At 43.0% G+C, this 27,376-nt stretch overlaps 2 protein-coding genes and 1 long non-coding RNA gene across 5 annotated transcripts; 1 reads left to right on the plus strand and 2 right to left on the minus strand.

Annotated features, from left to right (window-relative positions):
- Positions 1 to 161: 161 nt before the first annotated feature.
- On the minus strand, positions 162 to 6,381 carry lrrc34 (leucine rich repeat containing 34). Of its 2 annotated transcripts, none has more exons than XM_080865784.1 (10): positions 6,256 to 6,381; positions 2,804 to 2,910; positions 2,644 to 2,708; positions 2,469 to 2,555; positions 2,093 to 2,221; positions 1,921 to 2,016; positions 1,696 to 1,850; positions 1,458 to 1,613; positions 688 to 814; positions 162 to 603 (listed from the first exon to the last, which is right to left on the minus strand). In XM_080865784.1, the coding sequence occupies exons 1-10, from the start codon at positions 6,360 to 6,362 to the stop codon at positions 367 to 369; spliced, it is 1,266 nt and encodes a 421-aa protein (XP_080721910.1). In that variant the 5' UTR covers positions 6,363 to 6,381; the 3' UTR covers positions 162 to 366. The 2 variants fall into 2 exon arrangements, with proteins under 2 accessions (XP_080721910.1, XP_080721911.1); XM_080865785.1 differs by having other exon boundaries at positions 2,804 to 2,877; positions 6,256 to 6,350.
- A 1,076-nt stretch (positions 6,382 to 7,457) lies between these two features.
- On the minus strand, positions 7,458 to 22,348 carry mynn (myoneurin). 2 transcript variants are annotated; one of them, XM_080864146.1, is made up of 9 exons: positions 22,291 to 22,348; positions 21,625 to 21,699; positions 17,659 to 17,932; positions 14,302 to 15,287; positions 13,200 to 13,359; positions 12,325 to 12,503; positions 12,133 to 12,225; positions 11,692 to 11,817; positions 7,458 to 10,778 (listed from the first exon to the last, which is right to left on the minus strand). In XM_080864146.1, the coding sequence occupies exons 3-9, from the start codon at positions 17,922 to 17,924 to the stop codon at positions 10,336 to 10,338; spliced, it is 2,253 nt and encodes a 750-aa protein (XP_080720272.1). In that variant the 5' UTR covers positions 17,925 to 17,932; positions 21,625 to 21,699; positions 22,291 to 22,348; the 3' UTR covers positions 7,458 to 10,335. The 2 variants fall into 2 exon arrangements, with proteins under 2 accessions (XP_080720272.1, XP_080720273.1); XM_080864147.1 differs by having other exon boundaries at positions 17,659 to 17,929; positions 22,291 to 22,340.
- Positions 21,698 to 25,601, plus strand: LOC308385304. Its single transcript, XR_013969482.1, has 3 exons — positions 21,698 to 21,850; positions 23,833 to 23,935; positions 24,086 to 25,601. It is a non-coding gene; the product is annotated as an uncharacterized lncRNA (long non-coding RNA).
- Positions 25,602 to 27,376: the final 1,775 nt, after the last annotated feature.

Below are 27,376 nucleotides of genomic sequence, written 5' to 3' on the forward strand. Positions count from 1 at the left end.
GGATCACCATGTGCACATGAATAGGACCCTATCCCTACTTTTATGGCAGAACTGCATTGAACGAGCAACCTGACATGTTTCTTATGGACATGTAGAGTAGAGGGTTAAGAATCTTTTGCTGTGAATGACTTCAGCACTCTTTAAGGCTTTTTAAGCATCAACAGAAACTCTGCTCAAACAGATTTATTAAAATATAAAATATTGCTTGCTGAGAAAGATCACACAACACATTGAACATTTCTCTTCTGCAACAAGCATGTCTGTTTATGGATGTAATTATTTCAGGAAGTGTAGTAGAAGTCAATGTCTTAAAATATTAGAAATGATTGCCACTAATTGTGTTTGTGATGAACAAACAAAATACTTTCATAAACTTAAATCTTTGCAGTTTAAATAATCTTTTAGTTGTCCATGATGTGCGGTGGAATCAGGGCTTGCAGCAGTCTTTGTAGGCACATCTGTACCATTACAGTCGATGTTGTAAACTGGTTTCCTCAAACTCTGGAAGACCTCAGCGAGGAACACGTGACCATCCACCTCATAGGGGCTTACATCTGTCTGTTCTGGATGCAGCCGGCCGCTGGATATCAGCTCCTTGAAGGCCTGAAGCAGGGAGGGAGCGTCTATCTGTCAGAGGGGTGATGGGATGTTAGAGGAGAAGATGAAACAGACATCTGAGGGCTGTACCTGGCATACGGGGTCCTCCAGGTGGTTTCCCCAGATGTACATGTGAGTCAGAGTCGAGCTGGATTTCACAGCCTGAGCCAACAACAGCAAACCCTCTGATGTGATGTTGTTTCTGCACACAGACAGCCTTGCACAGAGCGCAGGTTGGTGACAACAGGTCAAGATTAAAGGATTAAAAAAGGATGAAGCTAAAACTGTTTACTTTACAAAGCTTTCTCTGTTTGCTGCTTTGCTCTTCACCTCTCTGGGCCTCTAAAATCTGGATATTTCATATCTCTAGTTTTTTCATAATCTTACGCTCTTCAGAATACTTAACCTTTTTTCTGTTTTCCTCAGTCCGAAAAATATATTGAAACACAAACATTCAAAGATATTTGAACCCTTTGAATCATTACGTTCATGGATCTTTTCTTCTCTTCACATTCAAATTCTTAAAGTTATGCAAAAATCAGGTCAATTTAACTTTGTCCTCGTCTGTCCTTGTTAGATGTTGAAAAATCTCTAAGTAATAAAAATTGATAGTTTTTCTTCAGAGATCCTAAATCCCTGAAAGTCACTTTAAAAAAGACCCTATATAGTCCTTCTGTGTAAACTTTGTCTCAATGTAAAAAACAAACAATCAGGCTTCTGGTTTCTAAAGTCATTAAAATGTCATTAAAATAAGCAGAAAACATGATTCTGTCTCTGCTGCAAACCTCCATGTGTATCAAAACTGGGCAACCTCTTTACCAAAAGAGTGTGGTTGATTCTGGGGTTGATGCAGGACTCACTCTTTGAGGGTGCTGCGCGGACAGGTGATGGCTTTGCTCAGGTACCCAGCTCCACCATCTCCAATCTGATTGGATGACAGATCTAAAATCTCCAGGGCCCTGTTCTGCTTCAGCATCATGGCGAGATGAAACGCACCGTCACGGGTCACACGGTTGCTACAGAAATCCAAGAAAGACAAATGTATGGTATGAAGAGGAGGAAATGTGCCCTCTGCTGGCTGCTCGACTCGTTTCCTACCTGCACAGGTCCAGGTAGCGCAGGCTGTTGTTCCGCCCCAGGCCTTCAGTGAGCTGCTCTATCCCAGTGTCGGTCATCCCCATCCTCCCCAGGTGGAGCTCCATCAGGCTGCTATTCACTGCCAGCATCTTAGAGCAGTGCACTGCCCACTCCTCCTGAGACACAAAGAGCTGGCTCAGATCAGTCTGCCTCCCATTGAGTTTTATACCTGGTGTGTGTTTGCACCTGATGGCTGAAGAGCAGCGGGCGGCTGATATCGACAGAGCAAAGAGCCTTGTTTTTCTTCAGCATGATGATGAGCGCTATAATACTGCTGGTGTCCTGTAGGGATCGAGAAAACTCTCAGAAACAGAATGATGTCAGCACCAAACCTTTTTAAAAACTGAAGCCCATCTACCAGGTCGCAGTCGGCCACTTCCAGCTCCTGCAGCGCGCAGTTCTCCTGCAGCATGCTGGCCAGTTCCAAACCTCCTCCTCTCCCGATCTTGTTACCTGACAGCCTGAGAGAGAGCAGGGTGCTGTTACCCTGCAGAGAGAACGACAGGCGGGGACGTGGCTTCCACATTAGAAACGTTGGAGCCACATTAAAAGGAATGAAAATCCAACTGTAAATGAATTCTGCTAAAATCTAAAAGGATCTCATGAGTGAAGAGGAGTCTGGCCAGGATCGAGCTCATTTTAGTTCATGGGGCGTGGGGGTGGGGGGTTAAGCACCTAATTCCTAAAGGAAGAGTAAGAATAAAGTTTATATGAGAACATATTAAGTGTTAAACCTGCAGGCTGCTGGCGAGGACTTGAGCTCCATTGGCCTGGATGTCATTAAACATTAAATCCAAACAACTCAGAGATGATTTCTCCTCCTGCTCAGAGAAAACAAACACGAAATACATCAAACATGAAACATTTTACTTACAGAAAATGATCCACCCATTGCATTTTGTTACCTACTTGCAGGAGCTTAGCAAGGTGTTCAACTCCTTCATTTGTTATGTTGTTGTACCTCAGATCAAGACCTGGTCACTCACACACACACACACACACACACACGTAGTTAAAGACAGTTAAACACACCTTGTCTGAATCAGTTGACGTGAATCCACCAGCTCACCTGTAACACACTTGTTATGTTGGAGACATTTACAGAGAGCGAGGACGTCGTCGTCACTGAGTCTCTGAACCTGTCTGACATTTCCTGGAAGTTTTAGGGTGAACTTCCTGCCACACAGACAAGTTTTCCATGCCAGCAGAGAATCAATGTTTATATGGAAAATGCATTGGAAAAAACACACATCTTTAAACCAGGGTTGTCACACTCAGTTTAGTTAACCAGCCATGTGAGGCCCAAATAGATCTCTAAAAACCTGATATTTGAAATCTATAAATCTCTCTCTCTCTCTCCCTATATATATATATATATATATATATATATATATATATATATATATATATATATATATATATATATATATATATATATATATATATATACACACACACACACACATATATATATATATATATATATATATATATATATATATATATATATATACACACACACACACACACACATATATATATATATATATATATATATATATATATATATATATATATATATATATATATATATATATATATATATATACACACACACACACACACATATATATATATATATATATATATATATATATATATATATATATATATATATATATATATATATATATATATATATATATATATATATATATATATATATATATATATGTTGTTTGTACCTGGATGACATCAAGCTGTATGCCAAGAGTGAACGAGACATCGATTCACTGATCCACACTACCAGGCTATACAGCAATGACATTGGAATGTCGTTTGGACTGGAGAAGTGTAGTCGGATGGTAACAAAGAGAGGGAAGGTAGTCAGAACTGAGGGGATTGAACTACCAGAAGGCAACATTGCAGACATAGAGGACAGTTACAAGTACCTGGGGATCCCGCAGGCAAATGGGAACCATGAAGAGGCTGCTAGAAAGGCTGCAACCACCAAGTACCTGCAGAGGGTCAGGCAAGTCCTGAGGAGTCAGCTGAACGGTAAGAACAAGATCCGGGCCATCAACACGTACGCCCTGCCCGTGATCAGGTACCCTGCTGGGGTAATAGGCTGGCCAAAGGAGGAGATAGAAGCCACTGACATAAAGACAAGAAAGCTCCTGACCATGCATGGAGGGTTTCACCCCAAGTCCAGCACCCTGAGGCTGTACGCTAAGCGGAAGGAAGGGGGCCGGGGACTGGTGAGTGTCAGCACCACAGTCCAGGATGAGACAACGAACATCCAAGAATACATTGGGAAGATGGCCCCAACTGACCGAGTGCTCAGTGAATACCTCAGGCAGCAGAAACCCAAGAAAGAGGAGGGAGACGAGGAACCATCATGGAAGGACAGGCCCCTGCACGGTATGTACCACCGGCAGATAGAGGGGGTGGCTGATATCCAGAAATCCTACCAGTGGCTGGACAAAGCTGGACTGAAAGACAGCACAGAGGCACTAATCATGGCAGCACAAGAACAAGCTCTGAGTACAAGATCCATAGAGGCTGGGGTCTATCACACCAGGCAAGACCCCAGGTGCAGGCTGTGTAAAGATGCCCCAGAGACAATCCAGCACATAACAGCAGGGTGCAAGATGCTAGCAGGCAAGGCATACATGGAACGCCACAACCAAGTGGCCGGCATAGTGTACAGGAACATCTGTGCCGAGTATAACCTGGAAGTCCCGAGGTCAAAATGGGAGATGCCCCCAAGGGTGGTGGAGAATGACCGAGCTAAGATCCTGTGGGACTTCCAGATACAGACGGACAAAATGGTGGTGGCTAACCAACCGGACATAGTGGTGGTAGACAAACAGAAGAAGACGGCCGTAGTGATCGATGTAGCGGTTCCGAATGACAGCAATATCAGGAAGAAGGAACACGAGAAACTGGAGAAATACCAAGGGCTCAGAGAAGAGCTCGAGAGGATGTGGAGGGTGAAGGTAACGGTGGTCCCCGTGGTAATCGGAGCACTAGGTGCGGTGACTCCCAAGCTAGGCGAGTGGCTCCAGCAGATCCCGGGAAAAACATCGGAGATCTCTGTCCAGAAGAGCGCAGTCCTGGGAACAGCTAAGATACTGCGCAGGACCCTCAAGCTCCCAGGCCTCTGGTAGAGGACCCGAGCTTGAAGGATAAACCGCCCGCAGGGGCGTGCTGGGTGTTTTATATATATATATATATGTATATATACATACATACATACAGTGTTGGGAAGGTTACTTTTAAAAATGTATTCCATTACAGATTACAGAATACATGCCCCAAAATGTATTCTGTAACGTAATCCGTTACGTTACTCGATGAGAGTAACGTATTCTGAATACTTTGGATTACTTAATATATGCTGTTTAAAACTACGCGAATGTACTATTGCTGTGATTTATTACTGTTACTGACGGTCCGCGGCTCCGAATCCGTAGTAAAGAGACCTCTGACTAATACGGCGGGGTCCGTGTGGGGCTCGTAGCCTAAAACTAGCTTTACTTTGTTGTGTGGGTGAACTTTGTTAGCCAGAGACAGAGAGAGGCGTTGAAAGGCTGCTCCAACGGAACTTATTGTTTCGGAGGAAAACACGAACACAGTGTACAGTCGAGTCTTAATAGCGTACTTACAACTGGGCTCGTCAGGCACTCTTCCTGGCAGCAGTGGTTATTATTATATTTACATGCTTCCAGCTCCCGTTTTTCCTCGATGACAGCTCGTACTTTTCCTTTTTCTCCCTCCCTCGCTCACAGACACATAACGGGTATGGCAGTCCATTCTCCCTGCAGCACGGACTACACTGCCCATGAAGCTACATTCTGCATTCTGCCTATTAGCTTAGCACAACAACAACAAAAAGGCGCTCTCTCACCCAGGAAACACGCAGAGAGAGAGCGTCACCCTGTAACCATGGCAACCGTAACGCTGCCGCCTGGAACTACAGAACGTAGCTGTCAAACAAAACCTAAACAGTCCTGACCTGCGACAATATGAAACAGGAAAGTACCTCAGTGTAATCCATTTATTTCAACAAAGGCACTGTATTCTAAATACCACCTTTTAAAACGGTAACTGTAACGGAATACAGTTACTCATATTTTGTATTTTAAATACGTAACGGCGGTAGATGTATTCCGTTACTCTACAACACTGTATATATATATATATATATATATATATATATATATATATATATATATATATATATTATTTTCACAACATTTAACCAGGTAACTGGTCAAACATTTTTTTAACCACGTGGTTATTTTCATACTGGGTGTGCTTAGTATGAAATATGAAACACTTCATGGGGATCAAGTGGTAATAAAATAATTCTAAAAAGTGCCAAGTGAGTGAGTGAATTTTCCAAGAGATTTAAATGTGTTTAAGTCCACAGTAGTATTAATCGGTAACGTTAACCCACTAAAATCTTCATTTTTGGTGCCCTAAAGTTACATTGGAGTTTAAAGTGTAAACGCTTACCCCGTTAACGGCGTCTTCTTCAATGACTGCGAAACGTACGGATTCACTTTTACCTTTCTCTCAGCGCGCACAGCTTTATAAAGCTCTGACATGCTTTGGGCCGCCATCACTAGATACTGTTTGAGTCGCTATGGCAACACGAGGGACGGCAGCCGCGGAGGTACAAACAAGTAACGGGAGGGAAATTTTAACGTAAGGTGGATTTTTGACAGAAGATAAACGTTAATGTATTAAAGAAATACAATAAATGAACGTGTAGGTTTGCATCTCAGTAAACAATTACAGTATGTAATAAAAAAAAAAAGATTATGGGTGAATGTGAGTGGAATTAAAAGAAAAAAACTTCAGCTTTTGAGTTTAAAATCATAAAAATAATAGAAAATCAAAAGAAAAAGTGGCTAATTAACAAGAAATAAACATTCTAAGAGAAAAGAATATTTCCAATTTATTAGTTTCAATTTTAAATTCAGGAGAACACAAATTCAAATTTAAGAGAAAACGTTTTAAGAAGAAATATCAATGGCAAAACACTTAATTACAGCTTTTATCTTTATGATCAGTTAGTGAAATGTAAAAGAAAATAAATTGTTTTAGGAAACAAAATGGATGCATTTACAAGAACACAAATTAATAAAAGTCAATAGTCAAAAAGAATTTAAACAAATTTTGAGCTTTAGTCTATTTTTTGTATTTTAAAATATGAAATATATTGCGATAAAACTTTAAAAAAATTAATCCTTTAAAGGATTGTCCTCAGTTTGTCTTTAAGTCCGTGTTCTGTGGTTTTTAAGAAGCTACATTAAATATTTTAAAATCATCACTGAATATAATGTATAATCTAAATTATTTGCATTATTTTGCTAGACAGTATTTTTGAGCAATTCCAGTTATTTCCTCACTCCTAAAATACTTTTAATTGATCGGAGACTTGTTATTTATATATTACCAATCATAAGTATTACATTTATTTATGACAAGAAACTGCAGTTCCTTAAATAGTATCCACTGAGTTCTAGACACTTTGCTCAGTAACTGTGTTTTATTGCAATGTGGATGCTTTCAGAACATACTGATTAGATTATAAATCAAATTACATCCTCTAAACAGGTGGTTCTGCTTGAGAAAAACAACAAAAACATCTGCAGTGACATAAAGAACAAAAAAGTAAAAATGTCATAATAAACTGACAAACAGCAGTCCGATTGTCCCTTTTTTGTCGGTCTTTATTTTCCTGCTGCTGTTGTACATTTTTCATACAGTAGTGAACTTGTATATGTAATTCACAAATTTGTACAAGTAATGCAGACATTTTACCTAAAACAAAAAAACCAAATGAAATAAACAAACAGCTACAGTCATGTTAATAGAAATGCATTTTTCACTCTTTCACACTGAAACAACTGATTTACTTAAAAAAGAAAAAAGAAGAATAAAAAGAGCCTCTATTACATCAATGAAGCCACCATTATCACATGTCACTGCAGGGTGGAACATTTATTGCTTGATAAATAAAGATGTTACATCTTGTGATACCAAAGCTCCTATTCACTACGCTAACTATTAAAACGGAGTTGTACTGTATCAGAGTTATTCTTTACAAGCGTTACTCCATCAAACAAAAGGAAGCTGTAATAGAAAAAACAAACAAACAAACAAAAAACTGCCGCCACGACATCCACATCGGAGAAAATGTTGTGTGAGGTTAGAGGACTTTAAAGGTACTTTTTGTAAAAAAAGAAAAAGAAACAAAAAGTGTAATGCAAACGTTCACCACCAGGAGGTGGTGTTTCACCAGGAAGCACAGTTATCCGCCCCAAACAGCGCCACCTTCTTCTGTATAAGTTTAAAATGATATCTGATCAGACCTCTAGCTTATCTAAAGTTTCTGTTCGCTTTATAAAAACACTACACAGTCTTTTAGCTACCAAACGAGCCAGGTCAGTGTGACAGAGAGGACACTATACTGACTCACTGCTCCACCTTGTGGTCCAAAGTGGTATTACAGGAGTACAGCTCAGCCTTGCTTTAGCTGACATCTCTGCCACAAAATACAAAGATGTTGATTTCCATCCGTCTGTGTATCCAGATCACGGTTGTGGGGTCTGCAGTCTAAGGAGACCTTCCTCTTCCAGCCACTTAATCCAGCAGACAGTCCTAAACACCTCGCTAAAGGAGGAAGCTGAACTACCTAAACTGACTCCTCCTACCCTGAGCTAATCGCCCTCTCTCTAATGGAGATCCCAGAAATCCACAGGAGGAAACTCCTTTTTTCATTGCTGCTTATACCCTTGAAATCATTCTTCTGGTCAGATATACAACAATTCACGCTCACAGTAACCCAACACGCTCGTCTTTGGACTTGGAAATCATCTTCACACAACGGGCTGTTTTTACAAAAAGCACCTTTAAGCGGTTTGAAGCAGGTCAGTCGCTGTGAATCAAAGCTTCACTTTCTACAGTAGAAGAAAATGTAGAATCAGTTTCTTTTTTCACACACTTCACCATTAAGCTGGGAAGTGAAACGAGGAACTTGGATCAGAACGTTAGACATCTGAACAACGGTAAATTGTACAGATCTGCTGATTGGGCTTTCCCCCCCCCTCACTTCCCTCCTGATTCTGACATCTGCTGATTGAAAAGACAGCACAAGTAATCAAACTGGTTATCTTTATGTGTACAGCTGGTTAATGCTGGGAGAAAACTGGTTACATCTGGTAAACCCAAACAGTGGATTTTACAGGAAGAATGTAGTTTAACTGTGACTCACACGAGCAGTTAGCAGGTCATTCAAAGAAGTGAAACGGGTTTAAGCACAACAGCATGAAATCATCAGTGCTGATCATGACGTCACTGCTGAACACAAAGAGAGAATCTTATTGGGATTCTTCAGGTTATAATAATTTGATTCTGCCTTTTATTGCCGCTCTTTCCTCCTCTCTGCCAAGGAAACAAAAATCTTCATTAGAAAAATAACTGATCTGTTTTTCGCCTCTTTCAGATCTCCATCACACTCCTTTTTTTCCTCAAGCTCAAGACTGGCGTCACACAACAGTATCGGCCACTGACACGGTTAAACTGCATTTTGTTTGCCATATGACCCGTGTTCTCCTTGAGGAGCTGTAAATCGTCCTGCTGGATCATGAATTTCATTTCACTTCTACTAAAAATATGGGCATTTTTAAAAGGATGACTGGGTCAGGTTTTATTCTTATAATTTTGACCAGTAAACCAACTCAACTGAAGCCACGCTGCTTCTTTAAGGGTTTATGTTTTGGGAGGAGGAGGAGGGAGGTTTATAGCTTCATTTGATGCTTTTTGCATCAGTGTTAATTTGGTGGAAACGCTCGTCTGTAAATATGTTAGAATCTAAGTGATTTTGATAATAAACCAAAATACAGACCATGAGCTGTGAATCTGATCGTCTGTTTCTCATACGTCACAATTTAAAAAAAAAAAAAAAATACTGGAAAGTTTTTTTATTATTGCAAAATATTAAATGTGTGCACGCCGGCGAATCATTATTCTGGTTTTTCCACGTACAAATTGTGGAAACCACATCACATGTTTCTAGTTTCAGCCTCTGAAATGCAGAACTTGGTGCTTTTCTCCATTTTAACTCACAGAGAGCTGAAAGTCTTTGGGTTTTGGGAAGTATGGAAGACAAAAAAAGACTTCTGAGGATTCTGCTTGAGACTTTTTTTGACAAATAATAATCACATAATGCGATTAATTTATCTAAAAAGTCTGAAAACGCTCCCATCACTGTCTGTCCTACTGGATTTAACTGAATGTGGCGACAAAAAGTTTGGATTATATTTTGCCGTCCGTCGTCCAAAATATTTTGTCTAACCTTGATGTTAGTTTCTAACTCGACTGCTCGCATTTCCTGTTTGTACCACAGGTTGAAATGATGGTCAAAACTATGAAAATAAAGCCCGAGTTGGACCAAATTGTCTTTGTATTGTAGATTATCTTTACAAATGTTGATTTTTTTATCCTGAACATGAGCACTGACTTTATGCCAATCAGCGAGTGACTGTTTAAAACTGAAGTTTAGTTCTGATCAGTGTTACTCAGGCCTCACTGCTGGGGGGGCATGTTGTCCATGTTGTCCACCGTCTTGATGATGACAATCTGCTCCAGCGTCTGTGCGGGCGAAGGCGGCGGCCGCAGCTGCTCCACCAGCGCGTGCAGCGTGTCCGAGTTGATGGTCTGCTCCTGATCGGCGTCGAAGGTCACCTGCTCTGTGGTGGTGAGAGGGGTGTGCGTGGGCTCCGCCTTGAAGTCCTGGATGATGGCGGCGGCGTCCGTGATGCTGTCAGCGGTCACGCTGGCGGTGGTTGCAGCAGAGTCAGTGGTGGCGACGTCGGAGGCAGCCGCGGCGGGGTCGGTGGCTTTGGGGTTGGGAGTGGCCGGTTCAGGGTTGGCCGGCTCGCCCTCGGGGATGGAGCCCAAACCTTTGTTCTCCTGGGAGAGCTTGCTCTGGACGAAGGCCACGGGATGGCTGGTGGACAGCAGGACCACTGCTCAAACACACAAAACCCAGTCAGACAGCCAGAAGACAACATGGAAACAACACAGTTTTACTGCCTGTTCTTTAAAAGGCCCCCAAGCAGAATTGGGAGCTTTGCTGTTGTGCCTTTAAGGCAGCAGCAGCACTGCACACTTGTTAAAGGCAGATCCAACACTCCCATGTTAAGCCTGATTTATAGTCCTGGCTCACAACACTGTTTGACTTTGAGCTTGTGCTCTGGTGTGTCTGTTTTACTTTGCCATCACCAGTGGACTGGGCTTTGAGTTAATAAATCTGGAACACCCACTTAAAAAAAAAAAAAAAAAAAAATCAATCAATCAATAATACTATTCCATTCTCACTGGGATCACAGCTCGACCTCAAACTCTCCACTGACTCTACATACTGAAGTCTGCCACGTTGGTTTAAAGATGGAGAATAACCCCACATATCTGAAGCGTACAGGCACAGAGATGTAAAATCTCCAGAAACTGGCGCCTTTAATGTGTTGACTTGGTCAGCAACCCCCGCCCCCCAAAAAAGACACTGAATTCACTTCCTCTATTAGGCACTTCCTCTGTTGCCAGAGAGGAAGTTTCTGCTGCTGGTCTAAGTGGTGCCTCTGCAGGTAGCCTGCACACTGCAGACAATGGGATGCTTACATGCTGCAGCATCCTGCTTTATTGCACAGGCCATGGAAACTTCAAAAAGCTAATGTGAACCAGGATACTGATGCACATGTAAACACAGAGATGGGCTTCCAGCCTCAGGGCTGAATCATGCAGTGACACTGAGGGGTGGTTTTTCTGACTGAAGCTGCAAAAAGATCAACACGTCCCAAAACACTTTCAGGTTCTTATTCAATTAAACTTTAACAGCACTTTAAGACACGGTGGATTTTAATAAACAGGCTGACAGCTCACCGGCTCGGGCTCTCTCCTTGTGTTGCCGCACTTCGTCGGCGTGAGCTTTGTCCTGGTGTTTGATCATGTTCTTCACGCTGGCAAATCTGTTTCCACAGAGCAGGCACTGCACGCCGCTGTTCCCCTCTGCAAACACCACGAGAACACATTTAAATACTGCAGCCAATCGGTTTCTGGCTCTCTGTTTATACCCTGATTGGTCAGAAACTGTGTGGAGCTGAGAGCTTGCTCTTTATAACTCACTTCATTATCTCTTCCACACCCATTTGAGGCACATTTTTAAAATAGTTTCATTATGTCAATAAAGCACATTTTAGGTTATGAGCTCTCCTGAAAGACAGCCGCAGTTAGCAGTAGGATCCTGGTGTGATACTGCTGACTTTCAGTCCCATCTAACCACTCTTTAAATGTTTGGCGTAACAAACAAAGCTTTAAACTCACCTGGGTGAAGTCGCCGCATGTGTTTCTTCAGTTCAGATGATGTGACAAATTTGGCGTCGCATTTAGGCTGCGAACATTTGTACGGAGTCTCGCCTGAAACGCACAGAAATACAGAAAAATGCCTGTAAAGTCTATTTGCCCAGTGCGGCAGGAAACCAGAGCAGCGCATCCTTTCATTTGCACGTCTCTCACCAGTGTGTTTACGTGTGTGGGCAATGAGAGAGGAAGACACAGAGAAGGACATGCCACACAGGTCGCACTGGTACGGTTTCTCCCCAGTGTGTCGTCGCTTGTGGTACGTCAGCGTGCTGGACTGAGCGAACGCCTGGCCGCAGATGTCACAGACGTACGGTTTCTCCCCGCTGTGCAGTCTGTGGGAAACGTGTTAAAATTTAACTTTATTTATAGAACAACAACTCAAAACAACAAGTGCTTAAAAAAGTCACAGGTGAGAAGCAAATAGAAGCACAGCGACCGTGGCTCAGGGGATTGGGAATCGCATCTGTAACCGGAAGGTCGCCGGTTCGATCCCTGGGCTCTCTGACACTTTACCCTACTTGCCTACTGGTGTTGGCCAGAGGGGCCGATGGCGCGATATGGCAGCCTCGCTTCTGTCAGTCTGCCCCAGGGCAGCTGTGGCTACAACTGTAGCTTGCCTCCACCAGTGTATGAATGTGAGAGTGAATGAATAGTGGTATTGTAAAGCGCTTTGGGTGCCTAGAAAAGCGCTATATAAATCCAATCCATCATTATTATTATTAAATAACCACCTACACACGTGTGCCACCCAGCAACCACATTTTTCTTCAGTGGCCCTCAGACCAGCAGAACTGTTACTATAGAAACTACTGGGTAGTTTAACCTACAATAGGTTAATGTTATTAGTTCTGCCACTCGTAAACACCCTCGTGTGTGCGAGAGCAAAATAAAGATCTTTAACTAGCTCCTCTGTGGAAGCAGAGCAGCAGCTGAATCGTTACGTCAGTCATATGTAATAAAAGGTGGGTTGCATGCAGATACGCAAGCTCTTGGCCCTCCTGGCCTCAGCTCCTTCCACACTGACGTACCTGATGTGTATTTTATAATTGGACGAGGTAGCAAACTTGAAGCCGCAGCGCTCACAGGTGTACGGCTTCTCCTCGCCGTGGTGCATTCGGCGGTGAGCGACCAGCTGGCACTTCTGAGCGAAACACTTGTCACAATCGGCACAATTGAACGGCTTCTCGCCTGCAACAGAGAAACAAGGAGGACGCTTGTTATACGTGTGTTACATTATCACTGCCAGCTGATGGGTTAAAAGGTTTTCCACTTATCTGGTGACAGACACCGGTCTTCACATCCACGTTGCACATACTTTCATTTTAACTCAAAGGTTTGCTGAGTGATACGATGCATTTCTGTTCCAAACTTAAACTCATGCTTGTGCTCAACATCCTATGTTTGTCTTCCTGCTTCCGGAGCTTGTTTTTGCAGCTCAGGAAGCAGAAAGTATGGGACAGCTCTGTGACACAGAGGGAGGATTCTGCTGCAGAGGATGTGCAAACGTCTTACGCATTTAAATGTCACAGAAAAGCACCGGAGCGCCAGTTTGACACGTTTAATACGTGTAAGAAACTTTTCTTCTGTTTATCAAGCTGATTTCAACCAAAGTTTTCACTGAAATGATGAATAAAACCAGCACACAGGCATCCACACTCGAAGTCAGGTGACAGGAAATTACAGAGAATTGATTAGAAACAATGCAGTAGGGTTACAGACTGTATATAAATGATGGAAGAAGTCCTGTTTTTAAAACAATAAACATGACTCTGTTGGAAGTAAGACTACAAAGTAGCATCTGAGCCCAGAAACTCATCAGGAGATGTTTCGACTGTAAAGGCCTGAACGGTTCAAAAGTTTTTTCTTTTAATGGTATCTGAAAGCAGTGACTGAGGTTTTGTTTTATTTTGCAAAGAAACAAACAAAACCAAAACAAAAAACCTTTAGCTGATTAGGGGTTAAAGTTAATGAGATTCAAATCAAAGTAACCGAAGTTTGATTCTGACTAAGAACCTTGCAGGTGGATTTTCCTGTCTTTACACACTTAATTATAAATGAAAAGGTGTGTAGCAGCCTCACATCTTCACAAACCCAGTAACAAAAACACGTGACACTCAGTGCTGAGCTCACCTGTGTGTATGCGCAGGTGTGTTTTCAGCTGCGTGGCCTGCCTGAAGGTTTTGGAGCAGAAGATGCAGGCGAACGGCTTCAGCCCCTTGTGGATCTTCTCGTGGCGGCGCAGGCTGCTCACATCTTTAAACAGTTTGTTGCACTCTGTGCACGACAGCGACATCTCGCCCAGAGCCAGCGCATCCATCTCCCCGATCTCGCCCTCTTCCACTCCCTCCCCCGCCTCCTCCTCCTCTGTGCCTCCGCCAATGCTGTCATCCCCCGCCTCCTCCTCCTCCTCCTCCTCATTGGTCTGTCCCCTGTTTCGGCCCCTGCCTCTCCCGCGGCCTCTCCCTCTCCCGCGGCCTCGCCCTCTCCTCCCCTCTCCGGTGCTCAGCCTCGGCCTCTTCATCCCAGGCTCCTCCTCATCTTCTTCCCCCTGTGAGGGGCTCCAGTCTGCTGAGGTGTCTCCAAAGTCCTTCACGCTCGTATCAGAGTCATCCAAATAGAGTTCTTGACTTTTTAAGCTCCCTCTTCCTCTTCCTCTCCCCCTGCCCCTGCCCCTGCCTCTCCCTCGTCCTCTCCCTCTGTAGCTGTAGATTTTGGGCATGCCGTCAGCCGAGCTGCTCGCCTCCATCTGCTCGTCGCCAAAACTTTTAGGCTTTCTACCTCTCTTCCTGCCCCCTACTCTCCCGGTGCTCCTTGGTGTGCTTGGGGTGTACTCTTCATCGTCTTCCACAAACATATCTCTGCCCTCATCATCCTGCTCTCTGCTGCCCTTACCTTCCTCGTGCCATTCCCCCGCAACAGAGACTATGGATAGTGGGACTGGGGAGTTGGGGCTGCTTGGGGAGGCGGGGCTGGGAGGCGAGAGACCCGTCTCTTTATCTGCCTCCGACTGTGACGTTTCGCCGAGCTCAGACCAGTGAGGGAACTCCTCCAGATATTTCGTGGCCTCGGCCATTCCTAAGAAGATGGCAGCTCGCCGTACGGCCGCTTGTCGGGTGCTGGAACCAGAAAGAAAAACATTTTACTCAAAGTACCAACTCAAAATTCAGTTCACAAGTGTCCCACGCCTATGACCTTTTCATAATCTAACATCATGTGGACTGACTGCAGCATTAACCAATGAAATCACGCTAAAAACATATCCTTAGAAACTAAAGTGGCTGCTTGTGCAGTATGTCACTAAAATGTTGGAGAAGTTGATCACTCCAGAGAATAATCGGTGGGCAACTCCAGGCTTCAAGGGCCGGTGTCCTGCAGGTTTTAGATCTCACTCAGGGTCAACACCCCTGAGTCAAATGATTACCGTATTTCCCGGACTACAAAGCGCACCTGAATATTAGCCGCACAAGCTAAAATCAGGGGAAAATCCTGTTTTGTACATACATTAGCCGCACCTGACTAAAAGCCGCAGGTGTTTCAATGTTGACTTATCATATGTAAGAGAATATGCACAAAGGGAATTGTCAGGAAAGAGATGGCTGTTTGGAGACATCACTTTTATTAATATTTTGAAAAACAAGTTATGGGTACATATTTGCACAACTTTTTAGGTATATGTACAAGTAGCAGTAATTACAAGTACGAAACATGTACTGTGCTTCATAAATGAGTAACAAATGTAGTACATAACAATAACCTACAGCACACTAGATTCGGACTACCTTTTAGGCTCAGGTGCAGTGACAAGAAGAAAAGTCAGCCATTCACCACCATCTTCCTGCGCACTAAAACCACCAAAGTCCTCTCCTCCAGTGTCTGATACGAACAGGCTCAGGGTGGCTTCATCATCCACTCTCTGCTTCTCTCCTTCGTTGTCACTTTCAAAACCAAAGAAATCCTCGTTGTCAGTGTCAGAGTCGAACACCCTCAGAAGGGCCGTGGCGGTGTCTCCTCCTCTCCATCATGCAGCAGTCCAGCCCTTCGAAATCCGTTGGTGATCGTGGATGTTTTCACACTTTTCCACGCTGTCAGAATCCACCGGTGGAGTTGGGCATAACTTGCTTTTCGCAAGTTTATCGCCGCTCATCATCCACGCCTCCCTCTGAACGCGTAGCGCTACTTTGAAGTTTGTTTTTTGCGCTACTTCGTACGGCACCACGTTGCCTGGCGGACGGACATGTGACCAACATACCACTCTTGAACCCCGATCCTTCCGCCAGGCAACGTAGTGCCGTACAACAGCGGAACAAACAAAACAAATCCTCTTACGATATGACAAAAATCCTGGACAACCCATAGAAAAGCCGCACCTGACTAAAAGCCGCAGGGTTCAAAGCTTGTGCAAAAAGTAGCGGCTTATAGCCCGACAATTACGGTAGTTCATTATCAGAGCTCTAAAGAACCTTAAGACATGTTGAGGAGGTCATTTAAATCAGCTGTGTGTCTAAAACCTGCAGGACACCGGCCCTCCAGGCCTGGAGTTGTCCCCCCCCCCCCGTTGTACATAAACCTAAAACACTCGCCTTGTAAGTTATTGCTTGTTGTTGTTATGGAAACAGCACCACCCAACAGAGCTAGCCAAACGTCAGGTATGAATACCTTAAAGGGGCGTCCGCAGAACAAGTATCTAACAGTGCCATGGCAGTGCCTGTACAAGCAGGTGAGCTAACGTTAGCTAACACATATGGTCAAAAGGAGTGACTGCAGGAAAAAACTACAGTCAACATTAGCAGACAACATTAACCAAACTAAGATCTCTGCTCAAATGACCAAACTGCAAACGTCTCACTTAGCAAAACTCTCCTAGCTAACAAAGCAACATCCTGTCTTGAAGAAGCTACTTTCAGTCCTTGTTTCAAAAGAGATCTCCACAGCGTGTAGCACCACACGTTTGATTTTGCAGACCTTTCATAAATAGTTTTTTGTGTCCTCCTGAGATCTTTGGCTTGTTGGCGAACAGGTAAGCCACCATACTACGAAGCCGCCATCTTGATTTGCAGCGATGAAGAAGCCTTTAACGCCACAAAACAACCAAGAACTTATTCACGCAGCTAGCAGGCTAACTGTATCTTGTGTGCCAACTTTAACCCTGTACTGTCTGAAAAACTATTTAGCTACCTTTCTTAATTAAAAAAAACAAAAGCTTAATGAGCTAATGTGAACCACAACAACAACTAATAATAAGCACATTTTAGCCATCAGTAAATCACGTAGAGGCACAAAGCAAAGATGTCTCACTAACATTTACTTTCCATAACGTGTATGTATCTGACGTTGGCTTCATCACATCCAAGTCTACTTTGCTGTCATTCTGTTCATATGTTGTACACTCAGGTTGTTGGGTATACAGATGTAGAACTGTACAGGATGACCCTGCGTAAATGCTATCCGTGTTTTGGCTGATGCTGGCTTCTAAACCCTCACGCTTACCTGCTGAGGTTCATGTGTCCCGTGTAGACGAACTCCAGGAGCTTCTCCAGCGAGTACCGGCTGACCTTGTCGGGGTCCAAAGTCGTGATCTCTTCCCCCTTTTCAGCATGGGAGGAGAAATACTCACTGAACGCAGCGAGGATGTTACGGTGAGCCCTGAACTCCACGTCCTTCACCATTATGGTGATGTCACACAGAAAGTCCATCTCCCGCTGCTGGTGCAGGCGCTGCAGGAGCAGCTTCCCATGGTTGAAGACATGCGCCATCACTGCTGCTGGAAAACAGGCGAGGGCATCCTCATCACTAACGCATTAGCAACGGGAAAATACAACTTTGCATGAAGGGAGACGTTTCTCCTGCTCCAGGAGCGATGTAAACAAATTACTGCAGCTACAACACTTTTATCCAGAGTTTTTTCCCACACAGTCCACCAAAAATAGCTTTAACCGAGTCCAAGGAAAATAACCTGTTTTTATATAATATAACAGATTTTTTCAAAAACTAACTTTGGTCATCGAGGCATTTTTACTAAATTATTATAAACACTCAAAATGGACTAAACTTGTGGAGTCAACCATGAAAAGCCCAATTATTTTATAGCTTTACATGAAGCGAGCCTTGGTACGGTGGGTGTGGCTTCTGTGTCTTAAATACCCATCAAACAGGCCAAAGCGGGGAAAAAGCTGTTGCTTGTAAATGCAATCAATGTTGTTTGAATTATTAGACCTTAGAGCAGGGGTGGGCAACTCCAGGCCTCGAGGGCCGGTGTCCTGCAGGTTTCAGATGTGTTCTTGATCAAACACAGCTGATTCAAACGGCTAAATTACCTCCTCAACATGTCTTGAAGTTCTCCAGAGGCCTGGTAATGAACTAATCATTTGATTCAGGTGTGTTGACACAGGGTGAGATCTAAAACCTGCAGGACACCGGCACTCGAGGCCTGGCGTTGCCTACCCCTGCCTTAGAGATTGACTGAATAGTATTTACTACCTGTTTGAGGCCTTGAATTATTCTCATACACCTGAGAACATCAAGGGACGACTTCAGTAAGGCTAGATGTTATATTAGCTCATCCATTCGTAACATACAGGAAAAAAAAAGCTAGAATCCCCCCCCGCCCCACACACACACACTTCTAATAATATCACATTTATGCTCACTGGGGAAAGAAAAAAGCTTTCAGTCTTCAAAAACATCAGATCCTTCTACTCCAGAGGACATAGGTTTTTTCAGCACTGATGACACCAGCGTATTCTACGCTAGATTCGACACAGCGAACACCATGAGACCGGACAGTGTGCGCACCGCGGATGACGTCAGTGCGCACACTGTGTCTGAGGAGGATGTGCGGAAGTGCTTCAGGAAGGTGAACGCACGCAAAGCTACTAGTCCGGACGGGATTCCCGGCCGCGTCCTCAAGTCATGCGCGGCTCAGCTGGCTGGAGTGTTCACACACATCTTCAACCTTTCCCTTTCTCTGTCTGTAGTCCCAGCCTGCTTCAAAATGGCCACCATCGTCCCTGTACCCAAATCCTCCACCATCTCCTCATTAAACGACTGCCGACCTGTAGCCCTGACCCCCATCGTGAGCAAATGCTTCGAGAAGCTGGTCAGGGACTTCATTTGCTCTGCGCTACCCGACTCACTGGACCCTCTACAGTTCTCATACCGCCACAACAGGTCCACTGATGATGCCATAGCCCTGACACTACACACTGCCCTGTCACACCTGGAGAAGAGAGACACGTATGTGAGAATGCTGTTTGTAGATTACAGCTCAGCATTCAATACCATCGTTCCCTCGAAGCTGGACAGGAAACTGCAGGATCTAGGACTGAGCAGCTCCCTCTGCAGCTGGATCCTTAGCTTCCTGTCTGACAGACGCCAAGTGGTCAGACTGGGCAGCATCACCTCATCCCCCGTCACACTGAACACTGGTGCTCCACAGGGGTGTGTACTGAGCCCTCTCCTGTACTCACTCTACACCTACGACTGCACAGCCACTAACAACTCCAACATCATTGTGAAGTTTGCGGACGACACTACAGTGGTGGGTCTTATCACCAACGGTGATGAGACGGCTTACAGGGAGGAGGTCAGCGCCCTGACCCACTGGTGTCAAGACAACCATCTCACCCTCAACGTCGCAAAGACAAAGGAGTTGATAGTGGACTTCCGGAGGTGCAGAGAAGTACACACCCCCATCACCATCAACGGCGCTGCTGTGGAGAGAGTGAGCAGCTTCCGGTTCCTTGGTGTACATCTGGCTGAGGATCTTACGTGGTCAGTACACACAAACAAAACAGTGAAGAAGGCGCAGCAGCGCCTCTTCTTTCTCAGGAGACTGAAAAGATTTGGCATGAGCCCCCGCATCCTCAGGACCTTCTATCACTGTGCCATTGAGAGCATCCTCACTGGATGCATCACCACCTGGTATGGCAACAGCACCGCCTACAACCGCAAAGCTCTCCAGAGAGTAGTGCGGTGCTCTGAACGGATAATTGGAGGTGAGCTTCCCTCCCTCCAAGACATCTACAGGAAGCGGTGCCTGAGGAAAGCGGGGAGGATCATCAAGGACTCCAGTCACCCCAGCCATAAACTGTTCAGACTACTTCCATCAGGAAGGAGGTTCTGCAGCATCCGGTCCCGTACCAGCAGACTGAGAGACAGCTTCTTCCACCAGGCCATCAGACTGCTGAACACGTCATAGACACCTCACCTCCACTACTGGAACTTCAACATTATGCACGCCATACTGTATATAAATGCCACTTGTTTTGCACATGTCAACTACCAACCTTTATTTTATTATTTACTCTATTTACTTTGTAATAAATATATATATATATATACACACATACATACATACATACACACACACACACACACACACACACACACACACACACACACACGTAGTATTCACATTCAGTAATATGCATACACTCTTATATTGTACATACATTTATTCATATAACTCTCAGATTTAGCCATTCTTATATTTTGCTTGTTCTTATGTTATTGTACTTTGCACACCTCTGTTGCTTGTGAAGCTCGCACAAGAATTTCACTCACATGTGCTGTACCAGTGTACCTGCACATGTGATGTGACAATAAAAGTGATTTGATTTGAAAACTGATGGATTGCAGATAAACCTGAGGTTACCTCACTAACTGAATCCAGCTTCATATGACAGACATCTGCTACCAGAGCCACAGGTGTGACTTTGACACCACAAGATTTATTTCAACAATTTTACACACTAGCTCCTCTGATTAGTAATAATCAGCACTGTTCTTGAGATAAATCAGACTAACCAAATTCTACCTGAGAGTTTCTTTTATATAAAGAACATGTCTACATTGTAACAAAAAAGCGGTCTCCTTGGCTGAACTGGAGAAAATTAATCAGTGTTTTTTAGATTACAGTAATGTCCTGTTTACTGGCTTAGATAAATCTGAGCTATACAACAACAACAAAAATGAATAATTAAATAAAAAAACAAAAACCGATGATCAGACTATTAACGAGTTCTATTAAGCAAGTTCTTTCTATTTTATACTCTTTACAGAAGCTCCCAGTAGACTTTGATTCATTTTAATGTTAAATTTCAATTATATAGCAATGTATTTATTCCTAGTTTTTTTGTGTACAGTATTTTGTGACTGCTTGTCTGTGAAAAGCACTTTTATAAATAAGCTTTAATTTAATATCTCCCTGTGTGAGGCCTTGAATTACTCTAAAACGACTAAAGACACCACAAAGAGCCACAAACACCCCATAAACGTAATAAACCTTCCCTGCAGGTTTATATTAATGACTCACCTGCTGGAAATCCAGTGTAATGTTTCTAATATTTTTAATAATTGCACAAAATTTAAATCATATCACAAAAAACGTCAATGCACATAAAAACACAGATTTCTCGTGGATTTCTAAAACTTGATAACAGAGTGAAAACTTACTGTGAGTAGTGTGTCAGAGCTGCTGAAGAGTCACAGCTTCGCCTCCTCTTTGCTCTCGGTTTGTAGATTTCTCTCCTGTTAATGACAAAGAGTGTGAGAACGAACCGCGGTGCATATTAATTGTCTAATTAACAGCTCAAAATCCAAACGCGGACTTGTGGACGTCTAACATAAATATTAAAAGCTTGCGAACAGGTATAATGATCTGAATCTACAGCCTTGGCAGGTAAGATGAAGAAGCAGTTTTGGAAAATAAAAGCTCCCGCCCGCTTCCTGAGCAGGCCTCGGGCTGTGGCTAAGGCTAACAGCGGTGTCGCCGTTGGGTTCAATTTACTCCTGCTCGCCGTTTAGGTCTCTTCGCAGACTTATCTGCACTTTGGGTGTAGTAGAAGCCTCCAAACAGGAGAGCAAGGCCCACGGGTGTTTAACCACAGCGGATCATTCACGAAGCAGAAGCTAACTGTTTTCGTAGTGGTAAAAAGCGCGCAAAACATTGTGCTCTTATTTCGAAGGTTTGTACCGGCGGTGCCGACGTAAGCGGCCACAAAAAGCTGCACATGCTTATTTTAGCGACAGCTAATGCACATACGTCTCGAGCTGTAATAAACAAATTGCGTAAATGCGCGATTTTACGCCACAACAAAGTAAATAAAAGCAGAAAAGTACCTTCTAATATCCGCGATCTTCAGCCATAATCCACGTGACATCGAAGTTCTCGCGAGACGACAATATTGCTCAAAGAGAAACTGGGTTCGGTCAAGATAGACACCGTCGCTCCCTGACAAAGGACGACAGTTGGGGAGGGTTACTATCGTTAATACGGAATTACAGTAATAGCAAAAAATAAAAGAATTCATTTCATTTATATTTAACCCTTTAATCTATAGAATACGAAAAATACACATACGAAGCCAATAAAAAAATGTTGCCTAGAAAATAAGAAAATAATTTTAAGCGACACTGATTTTGAAATGTTCAAAAGTGCTGTTGTTGGCTGATATTTATAAATAGCATAGCTGTGTTACCAAGTAGACTGTATCTGTAGGCTATGTATCTGTCAACAGTCATGCACATGTATTTTTATATTTCATATTATATCATTACTATTATGTCGTAGTAATAGCAATAATAATATGCACTGATAATATATAATAATATATTCGACTTTTTCCTGCTTTACTTACAACATGAGCAAGACATTATTTTGTGTGCAGCCTATTTATGACTCAACTATATGTACATTAAAGCGTAAAACATCGTTTTTATGATGTTTTCATTTTGGATTTTAAATATAAGTTCAGATGTGTACAGCCCAAAGAGGGAAACATTTTAATCTAAACAGTCGACCAAGGAACACACGAGGAAATAGCCATAAATAAATAACAGTAATTCAAACTCATTAAATACTGAACAAAAACTTTATTAAATGGAAAAAGTGAAGACACCAACGTCTGACTAACTTTAGATTTTTTCATATAAAATATGTCTAAAATAATTTATGTTTCTATAATGGACTTCCACTATATCTACTAGATATAGTGGAAGTTTTTAAGTTCAGACACTGTGTGACTGATTTAAGTGTTCGTCAGAGAGATGTCCTGTGGAAAGAAACTGCACAGATGTCTGCTTGTTTTGGTGTACAGTGCTCTGTAGCGCCTACCGGAGGGAAGAGCTGGAACAGGTTGTGTCCAGGTTGTGATGGGTCTGCAGTGATGTTGTCTGCTAGTTTCTTTGCTCTGGCTTTGTACAAATTGTGAATCGAGGGTAAGTCGGGAGCAATGGTTCTTCTGCAGTCCTGACTGTCTGTTGTTGTCTGCTCTTTTTCTGTTTACTGGCTGATCCAAACCGTACGCCGATGGATGAGCAGAGAACAGACTGGATTATTGCAGAGTAGAACTGGATCAACATCTCCTGAGCTGCAGCAGGAAGTGAATCCTCTCCTTTTGATGATAGTGTCCATACTGGTGGCCGCTTCAGGTTGCTATCTGGAAACTTAAAAATTTTGACAGATGGGTCTTCTAAGGTGTCATCATTTGTGTAGAGGGAGAAGACTTATTGCAGCGTAACTAAGGGAATCCTTCCTCATGCTGCTGGGAGATTCCCATGATGCACTGGGTGTTTCTCCTTCAGTCACCTTTCTTGCTATGTGTTAACAGACCTCTCTGCAGTGAATCATACTTGTTATTAATCTCTGTCTCTCTTCCACAGCATGTCTTTTGTCCTGTCTTCCTTCTCTCACCCCAACTGGTCGCAGCAGATGGCCCCGCCCCTCCCTGAGCCTGGTCCTGCTCCAGGTTTCTTCCTGTTAAAAGTGAGTTTTTCCTTCCCACTATCACCAAAGCGATTGCTCGTAGGGGGTCATATGATTGTTGGGGTTTTCTCGGTTTTCTTTGTATTATTGTAGGGCCTTTACAATATAAAGCATTTTAAAGGCAACTCTTGTTGTGATTTGTTGCTATAGAAATAACAACGAATTAAACTGAATAGAAGAGACGAGGAGGGAGGACACAGTCCTGAAATGTGATTCTCCCCAGTCTCACCTGCTGCTTCCTGTCATTCAGAAAGTTTGTGATCCACTGACAGACGGAGGCTGGGACAATGAGCTGAGTGAGTTTGGAGCGGAGGACTCCAGGACATGTAACAGTGCAGTCGAGGTGTTGCAGTGTTGAGGTGCACTCTGTGTTGACACCATCATCCACTGAACTGTTTGACCAGTAGGTAAACTAAAGGAGTGGAGCAGGGGACATGTGATGTCTTGCAGGTAGGTCAACATCAATCTCTCAAAGGATTTCATGACTACAGACGTGAGGGGCACAGGCCTGTAGTCATTAACCCAGTGATACAGGGTTCCTTGGGGACTGGGATAATTGTGGATCGTTTGAAACAGCAGGGGACTTCACACAGCTCCAGGGATCTGTCGAAGATCAGTGTGAAGATGGGAGGCAGCTGATCAGCACAGCCTGGTAACATCATGATCTTCTGTCTCCTGAAGAGTTGCCTCACATCTTTTTCACAGAAAGTGGGGTGTGGGTGGGTGTGGACTTGGCTATGTCTTGTGGCTGGAGAGGCTGAAGGGTGTGAAATAATAAGAGTAATAAATAAAAACAATATGATATTTGGTTTTATACAAGTGTTTAGCGCTATTTAGTGTTTGGCTTGCACTCACGTTTATTCAAGAAATCTGTCATTTCAGAAATCTTTGACTGAATTTATAGTTTAGGAAATAATCAAACTGATGTTTAGCTACAGTCTTACTTCAGATTTCCTCTTAATCACATTTGGAGGCCATAATAATGTGCAGGAAAATAATAAACTGTATGCAACAGTGTGCAGCTCAGGCACTAAAACACTGTTTTGCACTCATCATGCATCATGCATGGAGTGAAGGAGCTGATTATTCCAGAGAAAAACACCTTCAGCCCCACATTCAGCCCAACAGGCTGCTGTGAGCTGTTATCCTGCTTGGGTAATTATGGCACATTATCCTGCTCACGTGTGATATTCTTCTTGCTTTTAGCCATAATTAGACTCATTCATCTGCAGCAGAAGATTTGTTCTGTAGCTTCACAGGAGAAAACTGCTGCTCTTGGGATCACTTCAGAAAAAAAGAAGAAGAAGATTAAAACAATATCCTGCAGGTGTGTTTATTGTTTTTGTTGACAGCTAATTAAAAATTCTAGCCTGAAGCAATATGTCCCAAACTGGCAAATGTGGACTGTATTAAATGTGGAGAAGTGTTTTCCCCACGAGTCTGACCTCAAACATGATTGTTTTTGGCAGCAAATATTTTCAGATAGATTTTCAAATGATCTTTTTATGTGTGTGGGTTGTTCAGCAGCATCTAAAGCTAAAGATCCATATCTTTACACATCTCTAATGCGCAATAACTTTGTGTATAAACCTCACAGAGCAACAGCTGAGGCAGACACATGTAGTAAAATACAAATATTAAATGCGTTCATTTAAATGACATCAGAGGACAGTGAATAAATATTTTTAAAGTTAAACCATGGCTCCGATTCCTGATGTTCATGCACAGAAAAAAGGAAATAGAGGAAGTTTGGATTATATTTTATATTTTTATTGATAATAACAAAGCTACAGTAGCACTTCCGACCTTTCTGCACTGCATTAAAATGCCTCCACACCAGGGGGCGCTGCAGGCTCAACTACAGTAGGGTGAAAGGAGTTTGCAAGCTCCTTTGACTACGATGACCTGGATGACTGAGAACCTTCACAGACATACAGTAGGGTGATTTGAACTCAAAACATTATTTATTTATTTACGTATTTATTAATTTATGTATTTATTGTGACAACAATAATAAAGCTTATACAAATGGATTTAATATAAATGCAGTAGTCATGTAGTTAAGAAAGAAAGACAGAAACATTGTTTTATGGTCTTGATGTTTTTGTACTGGCGACAGTTACACCCATAAACCGTTTGAAAGCACCATTCGATGAAGACATTTTATAGCAATACAGCTGAGTTTTACTGCATTATTATTTACCGCTTGCTGGCACACAAACTTCCTCTCATGGCTGTCCACATGAGGCCACATCATGGTTAGTGATGAAAGTTCATTACAAGAATATGTGGCCCTTAAATGTGCCAAAAAGCGGACTCTGTAAAAACACGATGTCTGAGCAATAAAAAAGAAAACGTTTTTTTTTAATGTTTATGAAAACGCCTAAAAATCTTTCCATTCAAAGACGGAGAGGTGGATCGATGCTTCCTCGGATGTTTTTCTATACAGGAAGATAAATATATCAAAGATGGTGCACACTTTGAAACAGGGCTCACATCCTGTTTCTTTGTATTTTCTTCACTTCGTTGTAAAACACATGCAGTGGATATAATGCATCGCTCTGTTTCTTTAACCGCTTATCCACCTTTCGATCATAGAGAGAGCTGGAGCCTTTCCCAGCTGTCACACCCCGGACAGGTCACCAGTCCATCGTGCACTCACACCCACACTCACGGTTTAGAAACATTTAACCTGGCACGCATGTCTCCGGATTGAGGGAGGAAGTCCGGAGAGAATCCACGCAGGGACAGGCAGAAAATGCAAACCATGCAGAAAGGCCCTGGCTCGCCAGGATGTTCCAAAGAAAAACCTCGCTGTGAGAGGACAGTGTTAACCTCTGCACCCTGTGCACTGATATAATGCACCACATCTAAAGCACTGTCAGTGATTGCTCTTTCTTTACGCTATCAGAAATGTGCATCTTTTAAAATGTAAAAAATAATTCAGACTGACACATCAAAAAGCTATTTTCCTTTTATTTTAGTCCAAAATGGGTGAGGGATAGAAGTGAGGGCTGAGGTTGTCACACACTTAAATGCCAAACCTATAAAACATCCACTTTCAGTAACGACACACTCAATCATTCAACTCGTAAAAAAGAGAGAAAATAAAATTGTTCCTCAGTTAGCTTCTAAATATTCAGTCAAGGACTTTTTAAAAGTTATTTTTGTGTGTACTTTGTCTCTGTACTGCACCACGATGGTCCTGTGTGGTCATTTTTGTTACTCAGCTGGGGCTGCTGGGGCTCAGGAGGTAGAGCAGCTTGTCCACTAATTGGAAGGTCAGCTTTATCCCCTGATGCCTGGAAGGTAGATGGTTGAATAAAGCTTACAGTATGAAAGTGCTTTGAGTGCTCAAATAGAGTAGTGTTAAGTACCAGTCCACTTTACCAGCCCATGTTGGAGGGCCTGATGGAACCACTGTATTAAATCAATATCGTA

The sequence above is a fragment of the Rhamphochromis sp. 'chilingali' genome, assembly GCF_963969265.1.
Source record: "Rhamphochromis sp. 'chilingali' genome assembly, chromosome: 18".
Classification (NCBI taxonomy): Eukaryota; Metazoa; Chordata; class Actinopteri; order Cichliformes; family Cichlidae; genus Rhamphochromis; species Rhamphochromis sp. 'chilingali'.